Below are 24,487 nucleotides of genomic sequence, written 5' to 3'. Positions count from 1 at the left end.
AGTTGTTAATTACTAAACTGAAAACCTCATACACTCAATTGTTATTATTGCGCTATGCTATGACTATGTGTACTTGTTTTTTATTTTGTAGTAGTCAAAGGGATATTTATATTGAGTGTATATCTTGTACGGGCAAAATTGTGTGCACGTCGTGTTGGTGAGAAAGAAAGCCTTCACTTCGTCTTGCGTCCAATGCATGAACACGAGGCAATCTTGGTGGTGATAAAATGAGCATTCACTTATAGTGAGCATTCTAGTGAATGTTACATTACAGGTAAACGCTAATAAAATAAACAGGTGCGTATTAGAGAGAGCGTTCTAGCGAGCATTCGAGCATAACGAGGGTATTTTGCTTCGAGTTTTTTGCCGAGTAGCCGTCCGATATCATCAAGAATAATAAAATTTTTGACGAGCATTTACTAGAGCGTTCCCTAGAATGATCGCGTAAATGTTTGTAGCAATGTTTAGCTCTATGCTTGGCTCTGTTCGTTGTTCAGGTCGAGAAGTTTGAAAAAAACCGAATGCTCGATGTTCTGTTACAAGCGAATGCTCAAGCGCCCGGTTGTTATACCGGGTGTGGCCTGTAATATGAGCAAATAATTAAAACATAGATTATACTCGCCAAATGTACAACATTAGTTCAGCGACTTTTACAAATAATTAGTTTTTTTTAATTTTTATTGCACTTTAAAGTTTATTCGAAGAAGCAATGTAAATCAAAATGCTTGATGTTTGTAGCGTGACAGGCGACGTCAGTTGTGTTCAGGATGGCGTACATTGATAGAAGAATTTAATTTGTATGAAAAAAGGAAAATCTAAAAACTCCATTATTTTTAAAAGTCGCTGAACTAATGTTGTTCAGTTTGACGAGTACGATCTATGTTTTAATTATTTGCTCGTATTACAGGCCACACCCGGTATGCGATAAACGCAATGTGTTTGACGCACATCAAATTCATCATCATCATCATTCCAGCCTATATGCGTCCCACTGCTGGGCACAGGCCTCCTCTCAGAACAAGAGGGCTTGGGCATAGCTGCGGATTATTCACACGCACCATTGAATTGCTTCGCAGGTTTGTGCACACCAAAGGTAAACTTCAAATATGCGAAAAACTCAGAAGCCGCACGATGCTTGAGAGGCGATAGGTTAGGACGGCTATCCACATCAAATTGCATCAGATAATCTAATTACTAAACATTGTCTTACGCGGTGAACGCAACGGCAAGCGGCAAATTATCTGATACAAAATTGATGTGTGTCAAACGCATTGCGTTTAACGCAGCGTTTATCGCATAAAATAAAGTTTTATTTAATATCTAGTCCTCTTTAGGGGGTTTGGCCTTAGCACTCTCTCCAAACAGCATGAGGCACATGGTCGCGTGCAGACAAGCCTTGGCGGGAAGGAACTTGTCGTCGAATGTCAGTGCGTAGCGGTACATCCAGACGGCTTGCTCGTACTCCTCCTAAGGACAGTAAGTGTCTATGTATTTGGGCCAATAGACTTTTTCGCGTTTTTATTCCGTCCCGTAACTCAGGCAGGAGACATCAGTGATACACTATTTTTTTTTTTTTTTGCATTATATGTACATTTAACTATAAGCATGCTTAGGAGATGATATGAGCCATGAAGGAATTGCCTTAAAACTGTTACAACTCCTAACTTTTAGTGGATTTGTACCCCATAAAATGATACTTTTAATAAGTAACTCAGGAGACGTTACCATGGCAACAAGCTACACTAAAAAGTTGATTGACCCATTTAACCCCTCTTCCACTTGAAGGTTTCTGACCATTTCTCAAAAAGTTTTCCATTTAAAATTTTTCAGTTGTCCACTTATTAAAAAAAATCCTGACGCTATTTCAACACAAAAAAAGAAGTAATATTGTGTTTAAATATATACAAACCCTTGTGGTAAAGGTGATCTTTGTTGTTGAATCCAATAAAAAGTTTCGATGTAATTACAAAATTACGATTTTTTCCTCACAAGATTTCGTGACGTTTTCCTGACGTCAAGAAATTTTGGATGTTTTATGTGCAGTTTATGTTTTATGATCTCGTCCTTAGGGTTAATAATTTCTTGACAAAACTGATTTCTTGTCAATTTCGTGACGAGACAACTTTTTGAGAAATACTCTTCTGTGACCATGGTAGCTGGCGCTAATGCCGTGAGGTTCGTTGTCATCTGTCAATTTGTCAGTTTGTGTCTTGTTTGTGGTTGGTTACACAGCTAAAACTAAATTTAACCCCTCGTACGTCTTGATATAGATATGTGCCAAATTTAAGGCTACCTTTTTGTTTTTTTTTTTAAATCAGCAGAATTTGTGCTTTTTACAACAGATGAGACTAGAATTCAGTACTTTTTTAGTTCCAACATACGAGGGGTTAATCTGTATGAAAAAATAAAAAGTAGCTGAGTTAAGTAAGTAGAATCGAACCTTGCATTTAAAGTGTCATGGTCTGAGGCACTCTGTAAGGCCAGCTTCCCATAACTTACCATGTAAGCATGCGATACGGCTACAAGGAACGCTTCGATTTTACTCTTCGGCGCCATATAGAATGCGAGATACGCAACATCCTTAGCATCCTGGTGTTTCGATTGCCTGTAACAAAATACTAATTAAATTACTGAATTCGAGATGCTGTTGTGCTAGAACCCACACTCCAACAAATTATCATCCATGTGTTCGTTTTGCAGTTATACTTTTAGGTAGTTAGGTTCCGTAGCCAAAATGGCAAAAACGGAACCCTTATAATGTTGCTATGTCTGTCTGTCTATCTGTTCGTCCGTCGAGTGAACCCCACCCCTCCAAAATGTAAACTGTTGGTTTGAAAATTTTGAAAAAAATCATGATGGTGGAAGTATATCAAACTTACAAGAAAAACTATAACGACTCTAAGTTTATTTGAGAATTATTAGTAGTTTAAGAGTAAATAGCACCCTAAGGTTAAGGGTGAAGGTTTTAGGCTGTTTATTCGTATCCATAGTACAAACTTTTCTTAGTTTGGGACTAGGTCAATTGATGTAAAGTGTCCCTGATATTTATATTTTTTATATTTTAAGGTGTAATCGTCGTCTCGCTATGCCTCGCTGGTGGACGTACAGCTATCCTGTCAGTACTCACATGTGCAGCAGCTGCGCCAGCGCCGTCAGCGCGCGGGGCTGCGCGGGCGGCGGCGCGCGCGCACTGGCGGCGGCCAGACAGCGCGCAGCGCACGCGCCGCGCCCCCCCGCGCCGCACCACCACCCCGCCGCCAGCGCGCCCAGCCACGCGCGCGGTTGCTGCCACAACCGACACAACACAATAAAACTACACTTCGTTCGCGTAGACTTTTTAACAAAAAAATTAAGCCGCCGAAAAACTGAAAATTAAAAAATAATAAACCTTTTTTTGTTTAACCTTTATCTACGTACCAGTTTGAAGTCGGTGCCTCAGCACGAGCCAGGAGGAGTCATAGATGCCCATCAGGTAAATGACTATAGGTCCATTCCTGCTGGCTAGTGCTAAAGCACCGACTTCAAACTGGTACGTAGATTAAGGTTAAACAAAAAACAGGTTTATTATTTTTTGCTTTTCAGTTTTTTCGGCGGTTTAATTGTTTTGTTAAAAAGTTTTTAACTATTTTATAATTCTTTCCACCCTTTGGGTTACAATTTTTTTCCCAAATTTATATGGGACCAAGTTCGAGGAATACCCTATCCAGTAACAAAAGAATTATCAAAATCGAACTACTCTGTAAAAAGTTATGCGTGGTCATACATTAATCAGTGAGTGAAAAATCAATCATCCCCTATTTTCCTATTAGAGATGCTACGAATAGTGATTTGGCCGAATACCGAATAACGCGGCGAGCCAGTGACACTTAGTAGTTTTCGCGGATGACAGGTTAAACTTGCATCAGTGAAGTACGTGCGATAACGAAAAATGTTCGCCTAGATCGGACAGCAGACAAGTGGTGGTCAACAAATGCAAAAATGTATCCACGTCTAGCCAAATTTGCCAAGATTTATTTATCATCTCCCGGTAGCAGTGTATTAGTGAGCGGCTTTTTTCGGAAGCAGGTATAATTTATGAGAAAAAGCGCAATCGTTTGTTACCAACAAATGCTAAAAAGCTTATTTTCACTTATCACAACTTACCACTACTAGATTATAATAAGTATGCTAATTTGTTGCAAAAAAAAAAACTTTATGCGTTTTATTTTTCATGATTTGCTATTCAGTATTCGGCCGAATATTGTGAACTATTCGGTGGAATACCGAATAGTGAAATGAATCACCGAATAGCTGAATATCGAATAGTTACCGAATATTCGTGGCAACATCTCTATTTCCCACCATTAGGGTTGGAATTTATATATATACGCGTCGACTTGAGAACCTCCTCCGTTTTTTTTTCACGTCGGTTAAAAAATGCAGTAAATCAACGTCCGTCGGCCTAGCCACGCCCGATATCCAATCAAATCGTTCCTAATTATAAAGTCAAGTTCACAGTTACCAGTTGAACGCATACGTATACTCTCGAACGCAACGGTTGTGTCCTGTCCTTTATGTGCAGACTGAATTAAGTTGCACTAATGACTCGCTGCATTATTAACGCGAACGAACTGTAGTCTCCTAAAAAATCTAATTAAAACAAAGCCGAGACGAGAAATAAGTAAATAAATATAATGAGCGGCAATAAATCTGGTCCTCAAATGTATGCAGTAATAGGTAATTGTGTATAATAAAGTGGGCCAAATTTTGTGTCGCTGAGTACATTTTGAGTATGATCTAAGAAGTTCAAATTTGACACTTTTCTTATTACAGAAACTACACCAGAACTGGCACTGGCAGCAAAAGAAACATTTTTATACCGCAGTTTTAGAAGTCATTCTGATGAGATGATAAAATTGGTGTATTTATAATACAATCTTGTTAAAAATAAACAATTTAACCAGTTCGCGTTTCAGTAATTTCACCAGGTCCTATACTACGAAGTGCAAAAATCGAAATTCGTATCTTGCCGTCCCGCTGACGCTATTATTTAATACGGGAGTGAGAGGGACGGTACGACACGAACTTCGATTTTCCAATTTCTTAGTAGCCCCGCAGTCACTACTTAAAGGTGCTGATAAACTTGAGCATACAGTTGTAACAGAACATCGAGCATTCGTCGTTTTTAAATTCGACCTGAACAACGAACAGAGCCAAGCATAGAGCCAAACATTGCTATAAACATTTACACGATCATTCTAGGAAACGCTCTAGTAAATGCTCGTCAAAATAGTACATTGTGTCTTAAGGGCGGTAAATAAGGAATTACGAACGAGAGTCTATTAGAAGCCCGAAGTCGAAGACTGAGGGCTTTAATAAGTCGATGTTCGTAATTCTAGTACCGCCCGTGCGACATACAATGTTTTTCATCACATTTGCGAGTAAAATTGTATATTTGTAAAAGAAAAACTAATATTTTATCAAAAATTGCCGATACCGCTGATTGCGCTCATGGCAATCCACAGCATGTGCATGTCGTGCGTGCGCAGCGCGCGCACGGAGCAGCAGCACGCCATGCAGTAACAAACTCATTTACCGACCTTGGGCTTCATGACATGAAAATTAGTACGGGCAATGACTCATTTACCGACCACGGGTTTCATGACAAGCACATTAAGGTCGAGGGTTTTATTTGGGGGGTTACAACCAAGGTAGCCTGCATGTAATTACACTGTTTACGAGCAAGTGTGATGAAAATATAATTATTCACGATAGTGTCGGACGGATGCTCGAAACAAAACTGTCGATTCGCTTGAATGCTTATTAAAACGCTCCTGCTTATTTCGTGAGTTTTACCTGAAATGTAACAGTCGCTAGAGTGCTCATTACAATTGAATGCTCAGGTTATCAACACCTAACTTTTGAGCGCCACGGTCGGCCACAGACGACAAGTTTTTTTTTTCTGAAAATTGTTCCATAGGCGCCACGAAATGCCGACATGGCGCCTATGGCACGATTTTTAAACTGTCGTGTTTTGCCGGCTGTGGCGTTCAAAAGGTTAAACTCCGTTTATCGTAAGTCCAGAGGGTCTATTGCGTAAAGTTTCTATACAGCGCTCGCAATCGCAATCAAATTACAGTTTTTGCATACATAAAGTGTCATTTGATTGTGATCGCGTCGCGATTGTCAGAAACGTTAGACAATACGGCCTCTGTCTTTAATACTTTGACACCATATATATCATACTCATTGAGAGCCGTGGTGGCCTAGTGGTTTGACCTATCGCCTCTCAAGCAGAGGGTCGTGGGTTCAAACCCCGGCTCGCACCTCTGAGTTTTTCGAAATTCATGTGCGGAATTACATTTGAAATTTACCACGAGCTATGCGGTGAAGGAAAACATCGTGAGGAAACCTGCACAAACCTGCGAAGCAATTCAATGGTGCGTATGAAGTTCCCAATCCGCACTGGGCCCGCGTGGGAACTATGGCCCAAGCCCTCTTGTTCTGAGAGGAGGCCTGTGCCCAGCAGTGGGACGTATATAGGCTGGGATGATGATTATATCATACTCACAGCATCCACATATTTAGCGATCTTCGCCCCCAGACTGCTGTAGTCGAAGTAGTCGAATATCTCAGCGAACTGATGCATGAGGCTCAGTACCGGTTCCCAGTTGTCAGTGTCGATTCGACTCAGGCGCTCAAGGAAGAAGTCCTCGGAAGGGTCCGAGAAGAGGCGGCATTCTGGAACCTTCTTGTTGGTTGGCGTCAGCGTAGGTATTTCAGGCGGCAATCTGTTTGAAGAAATAGGTATGGAAAAAATCGGGGAATGAAAATCCATATTATTATTGATTCAACAAAGAAAGGTCGAAAATCAGACTAAAAGCAAATGTCAAGATTGAAAGCTGATGATAGTATAGTTTACCTACTTTATCTACTGATAACACTTAGGGTAAGAGCTGAACTCAGTGCTCGATTAGGCCATAAGCAAATTAAACAATTGCTTAGGGCATCACGTCTTGGGGGGCAACAGCACCAAAAAAATTTGCTAGCACATTAAAGGTAAGGTTTGTTACTGCTAACAGGACTCTGGGCGTTTGGAGGTTATGGGTGGGGAGATTAGGGGCACAGGGATGGATTACTTATGGCATCAAAAATGTCTCAATCCGGCACTGGCTGAACTGAGTTGTTACATTTGATATACTTCATCGTCACTATCCCACTGCTAGGCACATGCCTCCTCTGAGAATGAGAGGGCTTGTGCCGTAATTCCCACACGGCCCAGTGGATTTGGGAACCTCACACACCATTGAATTTCTTTGCAGGTTAGTGTAAGTTTTTTCACGATGGTTTCCTTAACCGTAAGGCTCGTGGTAAATTTTAAATGTAATTTCGCACATGGTTTTTAAAACCTCAGAGATGCGAGTCCGGGTTTGAACCCACGATCTTTCGCTTAAGAGGCTGGAGACAGTTTGAGAGGCAGAAACTAGTCCATCACATACTTGAGTTCATTGTCGCTGATGAGTTGCCGGAAGCTGATGATGTGCATCCAGTAGCCGAGCTGCAGGTGCTGATACGTGCAGTCTTCCTGTTTCAGCGCCAAGTCGTCCGGTTGGATATCTGAGGAACACAATTCTGACCATATTACAAACATACGGATCGAAATTAAAAGACAACACATAATAACCTTAACCAACTTAGAAAAGTTGAACCTTGTCATTTCGAAATTCAATATATCAAAAACAACTGAACCGATTTTGATGAAACATAGCTAAGAACCACCGCAAGGAATCCGTTTGAGGGCTACGATGCCAGACAGACAGTCACCGACACACACAGACTCTTTTTGCGCTGGGGGTAAAGATAGACTATACTATGAAGCAACAAGCGTTATAATTAATTAGGCTTAGGGCTGTTTCACCATCCATTAATTAATTTTATTTGATGGAGAAATGTGATGCCGTCGTTGTTGTTCGCATAGACGGAGACCGCATCACATTTATTATTCATCCGTCAATTAAAATTAATCAATGGGTGGTGAAACAGCCCTTCAGTGTCATGCGTGACACGACTCTTTCTGATTTTCTTGGAGATCGTAGGTACAGCCGGAGTAAAAAATGGTTCGTCACCTTAAGATCTATTTTCCTTTGCTCAGTATGAGCGATAATCTGCTTTACCAATTGAGTATGACATCTGCATCAAACTCTCAACCTGCTAAACATAATCTTGTTTAAAGGTGACCATAGCAATCCTACCACTACATCTTAGCACTGACAAACATTGACAATTAAATAGAACATTATTTGATTCAAACTCTTACGACGCTGTTTATTAAAAAGGTTTGGTATTGATATGAAACTAGATATATGTTAGAGGTGTAGACTATTCTGACCCTTATTATCATGTCAAGTAAGTATAATTTGATATGCCCTTGTCTACTTAGTGCTTTGGTTTCAAAACGCACTAAGAGTCTATGGCTGAATAAAGGAATCAATTTAATAACTGACAAAGGTTTTCCTACTCCCACTGTTCTCGTGATCGGAGGCGCGGAGGGGAAGGGGTTAGCTTGATCTCATTTATGGGAAATAGTGTGTTCAAGTTTTAGCAAAAAAACACTTAAGTAATTCTACTAATTACGAAGCTAGTACCATATCTAATATACCAGCACTCATATGTAGCACGCAGCGTGCATAAATATCTGACAGGACTCTATTTCTAGGGCCGCTAGGACGTGTCAGATATTTTTGCGCGCTCCGCTGTAGCAGATATTAATCTAGGTGATTGTACTTAAAGACTTACAACTACACCCCCTCGGGCCGCAGCCCCGTAGGGCACTGTCCACAGTCTTGAGCATGGCCTCGAAGTTCTTGTGATGAGCGAGCCGGTCGCCCCGGTCGCTCGGCATGTTGGTAATGAAAGGCTCGAAGATTGTCTCATCTATGTGGTCGACTGATGAACGGATGTCTTCGCCCTTTAGTTCGAGCATTCGGACTAGGGAGCCGCTTTCTATGAAGAAATAAACAGGTGTTTTAGGAACGGGGTCAATCAATTTTTTCTTGTTTTTTATTCTGTCCTGTTGTCCAAGAGACAACAGTGACAGAGTTTCTTAAAAAACCGTTATAATATATTCTACCGATACGCTTGAGATAGTCCATAAAAAAATGGGCTTGTAACCACGACAAAAATGTAATTTTAACTACAGAAAACATAAAGAAACTCATGGTTTTTAAAGAGTTGTCCAGGGGACGTAACCATGGCAACAAGGTAGGTACAAGAAAAGTTGATCAACCCAACTACGTTTTAATTTACTTTTCTGCTACCACAGCTGAGTAACGGAGGAGAAAGATAAAGATTCATTGTTTCGGACCTTTGCTGACTAATGTCTAATCAGTCAGTTGGGTTTCGTAGGTTTAACTCTAAACTCGGATCCCACGGAAAAAATGTAAACAAAGGTGTTGCCGTTATCGGAAAATATTTGCAGAATTCAAGATATTTATTGTTTCCACATTTGTCAGAAATCGACTTCCCACTAAAAAACTTTATTAGATAATCAAGATTAAAGTATTTTAATTTATTGATGGAAATCTTTATTTTAGCATTTACACTTTGATTATATTAATTTACAAAGAGAATACTGTTTTCGTATGCATAATTTATTTATTGTCCTGGTATTACACCCAAGTTTTTAAGCTGCCCGTGCGAGACGTCACTCAATGCCCTAACATTCGAGACTGAATTCGTAATCGTTTTCCAGTGACTCTTGATCTGTTATTTTTTATTGTTGACATTGTTGTTATGTGTTACTGTAGTTAAATTGTTCGTTGTTACGTTTTCCGTTGTTTTTCGTTCATTGTTTTATGAAAGGATGGACTCCTCAGTCAAAGGACGACTTATAACTTGTCTCCCGTAGTTGGCGTTTTATCGGACATAGAGAAAAACATGGTAACAACAGAACTTTATATAGTATTCTAGCTGCCCCGTACCTTGAGATCCCCTAAAATGTCACTTTGACAATGACGAAACTTTGTTTATATTTTTTCCATGGGATTAAACATCCGGGTTTAATGGTAAGCTTTTGACAACAATGTAAGTATAATGTTTTAAACTTTCTTGATTTTCACTCATAGTCAAATATCAAATACTACTTATTACGCTAGTAATATTTACCTCGACGTTTCGAACACATTGCCGAGGCTGTAGTCACGAGTAGACATTTACTCGTGACCCGTCCCGTATTTGATATTTAACAACAATGTAAGTCGTTTAATATGATATCATCATCATATCAGCCGTCACTGTTGGACCCCCCCCCCCCTAGGCATATGGGGCAACAAAATCGCCAGTGTAATTAAAGACAATTTCACAAAATAGCGTATCTGCTTGTTCGGTCACGTCTGTCTCAGTAAAGCGTCTTCATTCATATACTGCGGTTGATCTGCGAAAATTTTGCTACGTTTAAGTAAGTTTAAGAATCCAGTGCAACAACTAAGGTTTTCAATTAGATGAAAAACGTTAAAACGTGTGCTAGAGTCCTATTTTTTTATATATAGGTACTAGTTTTTGTGTATACTAGTTTTAGTATAATAGAATAAGCATATTTAGTGCCTAAGTCATTGATAAGAGTCGACCAACTTTTTCTTGTCACTCGTTGCTATAGTTACGGTCTCCTGAGTCACTCTTTAAAACATAAGTTTTTAGGATTAAAATTTTCCAAACATGCCTTTATGTGGTAGTTTTAAGTCCCTTCTATAATTGGTCATCTAAGCATTTTAGGATAATGTGACACAACATTCTTCTATTAAACTGCACCTACTACTTTTGTCCCCTCGCTGACGGGTCAGAATAACAACAAAAAATAATTGATCCACCCATAAAATTAGTTAAAGCTGTAGCGTAGCGACTGCACACACACATTAAGCTAGTCAAATGCTGATTATTACGTAATAGAATTTTGATAACTTTATTATTTTCCTGAATCTAACGATCGGTTATGTTGCGTATGCTCATGGATTAAGAATGTAAAGAGGTCTACTGTTGTTTTGTAAGGACCAAAATTATTTTCAGATGATCGTTTAATCCTATTTAAATAAAAAAAGAACTGTGTCCGATTAGCTGTCTGAATTTCTTGCCATTTTGGTTTTGGTTGAAAACATGTTGATCTATGTTAGCTTATCTATCAATAAATTCATATATTAAGTTCATTACAAACATAATAATACTACTTCATCAAGCTTTTGGGATAAATAATTACTTATAGCAAAATTGATTGCTAGAAACATTAACTAGGTAAGTACTTTTAAAAACAATAACAAGATATTGAATTGATTTCCTTTGATTCACTATTTTTCAATTTTTTAAATAACACAAAAAAATATTAGAAAACTACTCTACCCGTTAAATGGTTACGCGTTGGTTGGTAAGGAAATGTTGACAAACATTCAAAAATTAAAAGATGGAATTAGAGATAAGTTTTATTGATAAATAAATCGTTGTTTAACCTCGTTCCCGGCTGTTGTAGCAGTGGATGTTGCTCATGTGACAGTTGGTGCCGTCCTTCTCGCACACCATGCTGATACCAGGCTCGAGAGGAGCGCAGATGTCACCTTCACCGTATTCTATAAAAGAAAAACAGCCGGAGTTAAGAGACGTCAAATAATACTTAATTGACCCCCGTCAACTTGTAAAAAAAAACTTAATACATGCAGCACAGGCGCTGCCCTATCGCAGGGAAGGTGTAACGAGTGTCACGTACGAACTTGTCAAGGTATAATTAGAATTATCTGGGACACTAGCAGTGGTCGGCAACCTTTTGAGTCGGAAGAATCAAAAATTACAATTTACAAAATTTCAAAGTTTTTAAAGAGCCACAAACATTTTTTTGCCAACAATAAATAGTCGCGGGTTCACGGTGGATGCAAGCCGCTGCCAACCGAACTGGAGGTCTATGGGGGAGGCCTATGTCCAAACAGTGGACGTCGGTGGACAGCCGTAGCTGAGATGATGAAATAGTACTTGCGTAACAGCCGCAGCTTCACATCCAAAGAACCGCATATGGCTCGCGAGCCGCCGGTTGCCGACCGCTGCACTAGCCTACTTACCAGTGTCTTGCTCTGTATTGGCCTGCCGTTGCACGCAGGCCCAGCCGTTCAACAGGTTCCGAGCCAGCCCGTTCATGAAGCCGGCGTCCACGCGCACCACCTGTTTCAGGTGGAACATGTGCGTGTTGCGATGCTTCTTTAACATGTTCAACTCGGCTAGGATGAAATTTGTCGCTGGCTGGAAAAATAAAAAAATACATATACTGAGCGGTCAAAAATCTGGCCCTCAAATGTATGTAGTAATAGGTTAATTTTGCATGTAGAGTGGGCCAAATTTTAACCCGCTGAATATATCATGGAACAATTGACACTAATTGAACTAGTCCCAAACTAAGCAAAGCTATAAACAAACTTATATAGATAAATACGTACTTAGAATGCATTTAAACATCCAAGACTCGTTCACATTTGTATTTATCATACAAATATTTTCGAACCTGGGACCTCAAGCTCAAAACAATAGTAAAGTGGCAGATTAAGGCGCCAAAGCTGAAAGTGACCCAGACCCCCCCCCCCCGGTCATAAAAATTGATGTAAGACATATTTGGAGGTCCCCTGGGACTGGAGGCCTGGGGCCAGCCGACCCTGTGTGGTGAGTTAACTTGCAATCACACCGTTACAACTATTGCTGCAATAAAAAAAACAAGCTAAAATTCAAACAGACTAAAATTACCTCAAAAAGACTCAGCCGGAACGCCTCCTCTGACGCCGCCAATGCTTCATCAAAATACCCCATCTCGAGATACAAAGACGCCAGTGAGGTGAGAACGATGTCTTTGTACCGCGCCTGCACCGTCCGACCCGCGGTGAGGAGGCAATGTAAAGCATTAACGTTGTTGCCTCGCACGCGCCAGTACAGAGACGAAAGAGTGTAAAGCAACCATTTTGGCGCTAGTTTCTGAAATCAAGCAGTTGCATTAAAATCTCACTAATCCCACTAATATTATAAATGCGAAAATTTGTAAGTCTGTTTGTTGATTTGTTTGTTTGTTTGATTGTTACTTCATCACGTCTAAACCACTGAACCGATTTCAATGTAATAAAATTTTATCCCGGAAAATTGCAAAGTTCCCGCAAGTTAAATGAATTATTAGCGGACGGAGTCGCAGATAACGGCTAGTCCGTAAATAAATTGAAGGTGTTTGGAATTTGGAATAGGAACAGGGACTAAGCATCTAGATGGCCATGCCGAAACGTGAAAAAAAAGTGTCATTGACGTAACTCAATTATCTTCGACTCCGTGGCTAATCGAAATATTAAAAAGAATACTTTCCACCCTAGAGATGAAAACTCAATTTTCCACCCGGCTATCTACCCATGAAAATTAAACTTTCCGAACAAGAGGTGAAAAGAACCATTCACATGTCGTTTATTTTTGCAGTACAAACGTTCGGTACAAAGCTTCGACGTATACTGCAAAAAAACGTGCAGGACAATGCCGGGTGAACTCGATCTTAGGTAGCCGTACCTTTTGGACGGCGGCGTATATCCGTTGCCCTATCTCAGCATCTTGCATATGCTTCACTATAGACATGTCTCCGTCCGCGACGTACTCTAAGAGCTTCTGTCGCAGATACCCTGTGTCCGCCACTTCACTAGCCAACTGCTGCCTGGAAAATTCAAAATTATTTATTGTAATTGTAACTAGTACATAAAAGGATGGTCGATAGGTTCCAATGCGGGGCACATTCCTATTACATCTCCCAATCTTGAACAGTCGCGCACTAAATCAAAAATGATTCCTACATTTCACTCATCTGAACCCAAACACATATTTAGAAGACTTTTTTATTTCAATTTAACATCTGTTCTATAAACGCCAAATATTTTTAAATACTGGAAACTTTAAAGAAATTAAAAAGTAACATGAAAACTTAATTTTATTGAATAGTTCTACATACAACTCTACACTCTAATTCTTCATTTTAGCCCAATGATAGATAAAATACTAGATAGAGATTAGATAGTGTAAATGTAAACATTTAGCAAAAACACAATTGATGTGCAAAAAGTAGTTCTTTTTTCTTTGACCGTTTTATTATAAAAACGGTTGGTCACAATATTTGATCAAAAGAAACTAGAGAAAAATCCTGATTGTCTATTGTATCAACTTGGATGGCTAGGATGGAATGTCTGTTATACCAGTTATTTCCCCGGCTACCACTTTACCCTCTACTGCACACACACACAACATTACAAAATCTACTTTGCTTTGCAGAAAGATTAGCTAAACCCGGATTTTTAATCCCACGGAAAAAATTAAAACAAAGTTTCGTCATTGTCAAAGTGACTTTTCAGGGGATTTCAAGGTATGGCCCGCTAGAAATATTATATAAAGTTCTGTTGTACTTTCGATAAAAGAGTCGTTTTTACGGGAGACAACTTATAAAAGTCGTCTTTTGACCGAGAAGTACTCGGACTGGAGTCCATCCTTTCATACAACAATGAACGAAAAACAACGGAAACCCTAACAATGAACAACTTAACTAGAATAAAAATATAACACAAATGTGGACAGTGAAAAAAATAACAAAACAAGAGTCACTGGAAAACGATTACGAATTCAGTCTCGAATGTTAGTGCACTGAGTGACGTCTCGCATCAAGCGGCCCACAGCTTAAAAACCCAGGTGTAATATAAATAAATTATGCATGCATACGAAAACAGTATCCTTTGTTTACGTTTTTTCCATGGGATAAAAAATCCGGTTTTAGTATTAGTTTTCACTTACTTGGACTTTTTCTGCGTGAAACCTGCGCCATCTTTGTCCTGCGGGCACGTTGGCGGATGCCAAGGCAAGTCGAACTCCACGTCCGCTGGCACTCCTAACTTAGTAGTGAGCAGTGATTTTAACCTGGCAACACAAATATAATCATATCATCCAAATACCAGACCATAGACAAGGAGACAGGAAACTAATACTTTTACAATAGATACGATACTAAACAATCTGACTGCTTATGTATGAGTGAATGGATCATAAACTCACTGACAGCTAATTACTTTCTTATTTTTTATTAATTTTAGAAGAAGACCTTTAGAGAGATGCGTAGACGAGCAAATGGGTTAGAGTTCTGTATGCACCCGTTTTTTTTTCACCAATACAATAAAATACACTTTATACAAACTTATAAATATTTACATTACAAACATACATTATGCAAGTATCTGACGGTTACAAAACAAACAATTTTCGACCACTTCCTGGTATCCAATTGAGCTGAAACTTGACATACTTATGCAAGTCTGGAGACAACACAATATTAAGGTGGTGAAATTTTGGTGGTCCAACCACGAGTGTTTACGCAGAACGGAATTCTTCAACAGTTAACGGCATCGACTTGAAACTTGGCAAGAGTAAGTGTAAATGAAAATGCAACTCAACAAAAAGTACAGTCACAAAAAAACCTTTAAAGATTCAAAAGATTCAAAGATTCAAATCATTTATAAAAATAAAAATGATCATAATTACCTAATACCCTTATTTTCAAATGGCATAAACACCGGAAAAATCGCCTCTAAATTCTTAGGGAAATCAGAGGCGATTTCTTTACAAAACTTATGTGAGGGCCAATCGGAGTCACGATCGAAGTCCTCAGAGTTGCGGTTGACTTTCATAGATGGCGGATATCTGGAAATGTAATAAAGAAAAAAATAGTAGACATGTTGAACAATCGGGAAATCGTGAAATTTGTGGGCAACCGGTGGATGCAAGCGGCAGCTGAATATTAGAATGTAGGTAAGAATAAAACTAGTACACTCGACGCTGTGTCAACATTTATATTCATTACATAGAAATGCATACGCCTCGCGACTATCGAACCCATGCTAGCTTTGTAGTCATAGTCACAGACATTTACGATCAGTTTACACGAGCTCAGCAACTAATTTTCACTTGTCACAAGACAACAAGACTTGTGTGTAAACATAGTGTAATATATAATAAAATATGTAATATATAAATACATGTGTAAACATAGTCTATAATCAAATCAACCACATTGATTCCTGGCCTGTAGGGCTACTACGAAACTCGAAACTCGAAGCGTGTCGTGCTGTCCCTCTCGCTCTCGTATTAAATAGTATAAGTGTCAGAGGGACCGCACGACACGAACTTCGAGTTTCCAGTTTCGTAGTAGCCCTGCTAGGTCACCATAGAAGTTTATCTTAGTAAACAGTTTTATTTGTCTGTCTATCCCAGCGTTTATCAAGTGACGTAAATGTCATCATAACAAAGTTCTATAGTGGCCTAAGAATCAAATTGGTAAAAGCTATACCTATTATTGCATAGTACTAGGGCAGCTGCAAGTGCAAGCGATTCGAAATCGAACCTGTTACCTAAAGGATAAGATCCTACCCCAGCTACAGCCGCGTCAAGTGAAGATTCATAGCGATAAATTGTACTATATGCTTACATCAATAAGTGAACGGCTACCTGACACTTATCTATCACTCTGCAGGTCCCTAATCATTACCACAAATGACAAGTACTATGCTAGGTTTGAATAGGTATTTAACTAAATGTAAACAAAATTCAGCTGCCAGTTGGTACATTCAAGGATTTTAAACATTTTACTTGTAATACAAATTAGACTAGTGTATTTCAATACAGAAATGTATATGTTTAGATAGGTTAATGGGGGAATTTCAATATTTAAGACACCAATTGACATTGTTGTTTATATTTAGATAAATACCTATCCAAACCAAGTATAAGCTAATGTAGAACTGCATCATCATCATCCCAGCCTATATACATCCCACTGCTGGGCACAGGCCTCCTCTCAGAGCAAGAGGGCTTGGGCCATAGTTCCCACGCGGGCCCAGTGCGGATTGGGAACTTCACACGCACCATTGAATTGCTTCGCAGGTTTGTGCAGGTTTCCTTACGATGTTTTTCCTTCACCGCAAAGCTCGTGGTAAATTTCAAATGTAATTCCGCACATGAATTTGGAACTCAGAGGTGCGAGCCGGGGTTTGAACCCACGACCCTCTGTTTGAGAGGCGATAGGTCAAACCACTAGGCCACCACGGCTTCCCTAGGCCACCACGGCTTCCCTAGGCCACCACGGCTTCCCTAGGCCACCACGGCTTCCCTAGGCCACCACGGCTTCCCTAGGCCACCACGGCTTCCCTAGGCCACCACGGCTTCCCTAGGCCACCACGGCTTCCGTAGGCCACCACGGCTTCCCTAGGCCACTACGGCTTCCAACTGTAGAACTGTAACTGTAGAACTGCATTAAAAAATAATGTAGTAAAATAATGCCAATAGCATTGCAACTCGTCAGCGCCGCGGGCCCGCAATGTAAAGCTATTGGGACGATTTTACTCGAGTCTTAACCAGCACTAAAATAGACTCTAGCCCTGAACTACGAAGTGCAAAATTCGACCTTAGTATCTTGCCGTCCCGCTGACTCTTATATAATTTAATAGGAAAGTGAGAGGGACGGTACGATACGAACTTCAATTTTCGAATTTCGTAGTAAATCCCCTGCAGACGTCCGTTGAAATGTAGCAAGATTGCGGAGACCCGCGAAACACCTACAAAAATTTGAAATATGTAAATTCACAATTTTCAAAAGAAATTACGTGTCGAAGGAATGCAAAGGATAGCCCGAGGAATGCACGTGAATCAACTTGGCCATTCAATAAGTACAATCGCATATTTACAATAATGGTTGTTCAATTGATATTCATTCATCATTAAACCTTTCAAGTGCCACGTCACAAACTAGTGACGTGTCTCGTAAGCTAAGACCTTTGTTGCTAGGGAATATGGTACTTAACACTAGAGTTTGCTCGCGACTTCACACGCGTAAACTATTAAATCTAGCAGTTGCAGTTCAAATTGGAGGATTTCAATCAATTCTGATGGAAATTCCTAAAAAGTATACCAGTCCTAATTAAATTTTCACTAAAAACAACTGTGACTCATCACACCTAGCGGTTGACGTTTCCAGATTTTATCCCGACTTGTGGGAATATCGGGATAAAAAGATGCCTATGTGTTATAACAGATATTCAGCTATACCGGTTGTGGCCTGTAATATGAGCAAATAATTAAAACATAGATCATACTCCTCAAACTGAACAACATTAGTTCAGCGACTTTAAAAATAATTAGTTTTTTTAAAAAAAAATTATTAAGTACCTACACTTTTAAGTTTATTCGAAGAAGCAATGTAAAGCAAAATGCTTGATGTTTGTAGGATGACAGGCGACGTAAGTTGGATTCTAGGATGGCGTACATTGATAGCAGTATTTAATTTGTATGAAAAAAGGAAAATTCAAAGACTCCATTAGTTTTAAAAGTCGCTGAACTAATGTTGTTCAGTTTGACGAGGACGATCTATGTTTTAATTTTTTGCTCGTATTACAGGCCACACCCGGTATACAGTCAGCAGCAGAAGTGGATAATCGGTTACGGTGCTTCAAATGATCTACTTACACACGATTCTACTGCTAAGGTAATAAGAGCGTTTAGACCATTTTGAGGCATCACAACTGCTACATACCAAATTTCATTCAAATTCGTCCAGCCGTCTTAGAGCGAAGGAGTAACAAGCATACACACACACATACTCACCAACTTTCGCATTTATAATATTAGCATGATACTTACAAAAACATGCCTCCTTCATACTCGAAGTTTTCTTCCTCAATCTGTCCTTTCTGTTGATTCACGTGAGTCGGCTTTTTCTCACTGTGCCGACTGTCACCTTTCTGTGTTTTCGACTCAGTACCCGGTTCTGTAATCAATAGTAATTTTATTCTAGTAAACAAACCTCAAGTTCAATGAAAACAATGATTGAACATTACCATTTACGCAACTTGTAAGGAAATTCTTTCAAAGCGTACCTATTGTTTAATGCATAAACCATTTATTTACAAAAATAGACAAACATTGTTTCTAGCTGAAAGAACATCGGTCGTTGACTTATTATAATTACAATTGTTTTAATATTTAAATGGTTTAAATAATACTTACTCGGTTAAATTAAGCTACAAATAGAAAGTATGTCTTAAGTATTCAATTTCGGTCATGCATGCGTAAGGTAAGGTTTGTTATAATGGCTGGAGCTGGACTGTAATGTAAGTCATTAAAAATTACAGCAATTTGTGTACTGTAGACAAAGATAAACACATACATTGCAGTTTCCCTTTTATCAACAGAAGCATGATTATGTCAAATATTCACAATGACATCCTTCCACAAACCGTAAACAGTTTTTTGAATGTCTTAAATGTCTTTGATGCCATAATATAATTTTATTTTAATTTAATTTTTGGAAACATAGCCCTAAATAATAATAATAATGATATAAATATCATGGTCTTTTGTTACTAATAAATATGTCATGATCCATCATGGTAACAAACTATAAAGAGAAAGATTGCCTAATATTCCCTATTCAAAAAATATAGAATTAGTCAAATTGCTAATTAATAGATACAAAAAATATAAAAACTCACCTATAGATTTTAAATCACTCAATTTCAGACCCAACTCCTTCAACAATTTCTGATCAGGTGTCTTCAGTTGTTCAGCCTGTATCACAAACTCAGATGCCATACTCGCATGCTTCTGAATGTGCTTTATAAGCTTTTGCAGGCTGTGTACCGATTCGACGGCATGGACACCCTTTTCTGACAACCATTTGTCATTGTACATTGGTCCGTCTAAGAAATATTGTATGAGGGAATTCATGTCGCCCCCTTTCTTTAACTCGCGAAATTCTAAGCCAGTGAGTTCGCCCATTTTGGCGCAATTGTTTTCGACATGTCGGTAATCTGAAAATATAAACAAGATTTCATTTCATTCATGATAGATGATTAAATATACCCTTTCAAAATTATAACTTTCTAGTACAACAGTCTCTAAATCTAACAGAGACAGAGAGACTAACATGGCGAAACTATAATGCTGGGTCCACACGTTTGGAAGACACCGGCGAAAGCACAGGACGCAGTCATTTTTTTTTTTATTATTAACGATTCAAATCTCGGCCGACGAGGCATAAAGACTGTCGCCCCTTCAAGATTGACTAACGACTTATTGTTATTTACCATCGCACCATACTAAAAGAAGGCGACCATTTACTATGGTAGCATGATGACCTGAACATTCCGTAATCGAAATTAAACAGCAATCACAGAAATGTCACCATATTCTCAATCAACCTCGGATTTTTTTTCGGAATGGTATGACATGAAAATAGATAGGGACGAAATGAGTATTTCATGCAAATATCGAAGAACTTCGCCGTGTATACTACTACTCGTGTTAGTGGATATGGTGACACATTCCACGGAATGACGTAAAAATGGGCTCGATTCCCAGTCCTAACTGTATTTTTCTGATTTTACTATGTTGTGTTCTAGAATTAATATGATTTAGAAAAACCAATTACCATATTCCTCTGGAAGTTTCATTGTCTTCAAGAAGGCAGCCTGAGATGCCAACCAATGAGATTCTCTTTGACTATATTCCACCAATTCTGCTCGTAGCTTAGTTAAAGTACTGAAACCAATTAATAAATAAAAACACATGCCGCAAACCGCAATTTAATATGGATATTTCATACTTGAATATTATCAGTCAATAAAAAAGTTTAAAAGAGGTGGAAGAAAAAAAGGGAGGCTTTTTCCCAGCAGTGGGACACACTACAAGCTAAGTAAAACTACGGAACCCTAAAAAGAGGTTTAAATTAATTATCTTCTTAGCTTTAAACCAAAACAATCTCCAACTTACTTCTGAACAGCATCTTTGTTGTGGATAAAAATGGCATGGCATAGGACTCCATACTTATGTTTAAGAGCCAGATCAAATGTGGGATTCAACTCCAAGCATATATCCAGATGTTTTAGAGAGCTATTGAAATCACCAAGCACCCCATAAGCATTTCCGAGCATGAAATGGTGGAGAGGAAAGTATGGGTCATGGTCCACCGCTGCTCGAAGAACTGTTATGGCGTCTTCCGTCATTTTACTTCGGTGAAGTATTGTGCCCAAACTTAGAAATGCTATGTCTTTGTATTCTCTGTAATGTTAACAATATGTAAATGAAGTCATGAATAAAAAAAAAAAATTCTATCAAGTGTCAAATAGCAGTGCCACCTCTTGGAAACCACACCATCTTGTTTTCATAGGCAATTTTTCAGTGAGGGCACTGAAGCTTTATATGCCAGTACCAAAATTGTTAAAGGTAGCTAACCCACTACAGTGTGTGAGGGAAAAAATCCAGAAAAGCAAGGCAAGAAAATTTAAGTACCTAGTTCTATTGGAAGATTTTGTCCTCATACACCACTTAACATCTTCGCATAACTATGTTGTATGTGCAAAAGTATTGGCAGCACTGCTATTAAAAAAAAACTTTATTGATACAGTCGAATTAAAAAAGAAAAAAAAACTAAAATTAATTTTTCATTTCATTAGTCAGATATTAAACAGAAAATTGTGTTAAATCTACCTTGGTGCATAGTGCACGGCTCGCCGACTGCACTCCAAAGCCTTAGGAGCATTTCCTCGCACCCTCCAATACAAGGAAGCCATATTGTAGTGCAGCCATGATGTACTATTTAGCTGCAGTATATTAGCCACCCAGTAGCCAAACTGATCAACAGTCATGATGGGGGATATTTGCTCAGGTAGAGACAGTTCTGGATCAATGCTCAGGTTTTCCCGCTTTATCATTCCCTAGAATATCAAATTTAGATCCTTTTATTTTACATACTAGGTTATGGGAACTTTGCGCTTTCTTCGTTTGAAAAATCAAAGAGCAGTTCCCGAATTTTATGTAAACTCTTCACTATAACATTTTCATTTAATAGCAGGTTGTAGCCTGTGGACTCACAGTATCCCTTAAGCACCGTATGGCCAGGTTTTATATGGACCCTCTATAGATACCCCCCACATCATATACTTACCCCCAGTGATGTGCGGAGCAAACTTTGAGACTGACTGTGATAGAGGGATCAGTTATATGATAGCTTTCATTCATAAATTAATTTAGTAATTGCAAAAGTATTTCAATTTCTCCATGAACATACATTATGGTTTATTCACAACTAAATTAAATAAACTACAAAAACCTTAGAACATAACCGACAATAAACCTGCTAATGACTTAATTTATAAGGGCAAAGTTCAAAATTCCTTGTTTGATTGGTAATGAGTAGAGAGCGGATTTGAAGTAGCGATTACAAGTTTAATATGGATATGACTAGTGCAATTGGTTAGATAGATAGATTTATTTGTTAGATATCATGTTGTTTATTGGTCTTATAGTTATCTTATTACTTACCTATATCTTACCGCAATGCAATCTTCTAGATAATTAAATTAAATAAATGTTATTCTTGCAACAAACTATATGTAAAGAAAAATAAATAAATAAATGAATCATAAATCCTTTGTGTCGTTATATGATGTTGGTACAGTTGATATGAAAAATAAATACTTATACTAGTCTTATCCATATTAAACTTGTAATCACTACTTCAAATCCACTCTCTAGTAATGAGTGATACATATCCACTAGTTAAGCAAAGTAAATAAAAATACAATCACCTCTAGATGTTCAAAAGCAAACATGCTAAAAGTTAATGATGAAATTTTCTTGCAGTCTGGCACATAGCTGTCATAACCGTAATCAGGATTGCTTGTCCAGTATTCATGCTTTGGAATGAACTTAGATCTCCCATCTTCTAGAATGCTAGCATACCAATCCAACACATTAACAGGCCCAGCATTCATACAATTTTCATCTTCTGCCAACTGGACAGCAACGTCTGTATCCCTCTCCAAGCTCGCCCAAAGCGTATTTATGACCTCCTGTCTTTTAGACAAATCATGGTACAAATTAATAATGTTATCCCAGCGTGTGTCTTGATTCAAGAAAGCTAGCAGGTCGTAAGGTCGAGCCATTTCAAATGGCGAATCGAGCTGAAACCAAAGGAAAAATAGAATAGGACACAGTATTATGAATTATGCTGTAATTAAAAATTGTTCAGTATTTAAATATATACTACGCAGAAAACTGTTATAATCAAATTTTATCCTCACCTTTGGCTGTATCAAACCACTCTCTGTGACCATCCAGTGGGTTGAGGCTTGCGTACCCAAGGCACGCACCTTTACCAACAAAAAAATCCATATCAATCTCATTTTAAGAGTCACATTAATCCGTTTTGCGTTAGTAAACCATGTAATTTAGTCAAGAATTCGAGTTTTACGTTCTTTACATTAGTAGAACAACAGTGCCGATTATTTTGCCCATGGCCAAATTCAAGCAATGACAGATAAGATACGTCAGTCAGGTTGTCAAAGTGACAGCACTTCATTGCGTTCCAAAACATGATACAGCAGGATACCAAATAATATAGTAAAATTCGAATATATTCCAATTTCTTAAAATTTCATGTACGGTCAGCATCAAAAGTAGCTGGTTACTTTTTTACTCTGTCACATTAATACATTTGTCATCTTGTATGGCGCTAAGTACGTGGCTGTAAAATGACAAAGTACAAAAGTAACCAACTACTTTTGATACTGACTGTACATACGAGGTTAAGTCAGAGCCCCGTCGATATATTCCAGCACATGCCTGTAATGAAATGGGATTTGCAATACACGATTTTTGAGTTTTGAGTTATAAAATAGTAGGTACTTCACTGAGATTTTCTTCTTTCCGTGTTATCCCGACATCTGTGAACCTTTAGTTAACTGTACCTATCCATAATGTTATGGTTCAATAATAATCTGCAATAATGACCATTCAGAGTTCATATGAATGGAAAACTAATAAATTGATAGTTAATGGATAAATAAATAATAACCAATGAAATTTGAGCTCACGCAAAAGAGTCGAGCATACCAATTAAACAGAGTTCAGCGTAGGTTGGAAGTCGCTCCTAGAAGAGTTTTTCCCGTTTGCGACAGATCATCATGATAACTGAGCAGACAGACTGACGTACTTTATAACAAGCTGTAATAGATCAGGTGAAAGAGACCGCGGTCACTGCCAGTTTAATATACTTAATATACCGGGTGTGGCCTGTAATACGAGCAAAAAATTAAAACGTAGATCGTCCTCGTCAAACTGAATAACATTAGTTCAGCGACTTTAAAAAATAATGGAGTTTTTAAAATTTCCTTTTTTCATACAAATAAAAACATCAAGCAATTTGCTTTACATTGCTTCTTCGAATAAACTTAAAAGTGTACTTAATAAAAATTTAAAAAATCTAATAAATTTTAAAAGTCGCTGAACTAATGTTGTTTAGTTTGACGAGTATGATCTATGTTTTAATTATTTGCTCATATTACAGGCCACACCCGGTATATGGATAAAATACCTATCCATCTTATTGTACTTACTTACCAACTGTTTCTTTTACCTGTAGATCCTTATA

The 24,487-nt window shown here is 38.4% G+C and overlaps 1 protein-coding gene across 1 annotated transcript; it reads right to left on the bottom strand.

The window, feature by feature from the left end:
• Positions 1-1,161: 1,161 nt before the first annotated feature.
• LOC141445262 (tetratricopeptide repeat protein 17) lies at positions 1,162-23,359 on the bottom strand. The gene is made up of 19 exons (XM_074111061.1): positions 23,139-23,359; positions 22,644-23,018; positions 21,544-21,770; positions 20,827-21,114; positions 20,486-20,595; positions 19,548-19,865; positions 18,697-18,823; positions 15,547-15,705; positions 14,806-14,928; positions 13,543-13,684; positions 12,748-12,972; positions 12,075-12,252; positions 11,475-11,591; positions 8,776-8,982; positions 7,479-7,596; positions 6,551-6,770; positions 3,128-3,285; positions 2,500-2,605; positions 1,162-1,467 (listed from the first exon to the last, which is right to left on the bottom strand). The coding sequence occupies exons 1-19, from the start codon at positions 23,238-23,240 to the stop codon at positions 1,321-1,323; spliced, it is 3,447 nt and encodes a 1,148-aa protein (XP_073967162.1). The 5' UTR covers positions 23,241-23,359; the 3' UTR covers positions 1,162-1,320.
• Positions 23,360-24,487: the final 1,128 nt, after the last annotated feature.

The sequence above is a fragment of the Choristoneura fumiferana genome, chromosome 2 (genome assembly GCF_025370935.1).
Source record: "Choristoneura fumiferana chromosome 2, NRCan_CFum_1, whole genome shotgun sequence".
NCBI classification, from domain to species: domain Eukaryota; kingdom Metazoa; phylum Arthropoda; class Insecta; order Lepidoptera; family Tortricidae; genus Choristoneura; species Choristoneura fumiferana.
Note: the sequence above shows the minus strand (reverse complement) of the source record. Positions and strands in the feature narration are given on the sequence as shown.

Excerpts from the sequence above, each read along its gene's own strand:
- LOC141445262 (XM_074111061.1), bottom strand. The coding sequence starts at position 23,240 with ATGAGATTGATATGGATTTTTTTGTTGGTAAAGGTGCGTGCCTTGGGT. Across the intron at positions 21,115-21,543 it reads GCCGTGCACTATGCACCAAG|AGAATACAAAGACATAGCAT; the intron begins GTAGATTTAACA and ends TTAACATTACAG. Across the intron at positions 12,973-13,542 it reads TATACGCCGCCGTCCAAAAG|AAACTAGCGCCAAAATGGTT; the intron begins GTACGGCTACCT and ends GCTTGATTTCAG.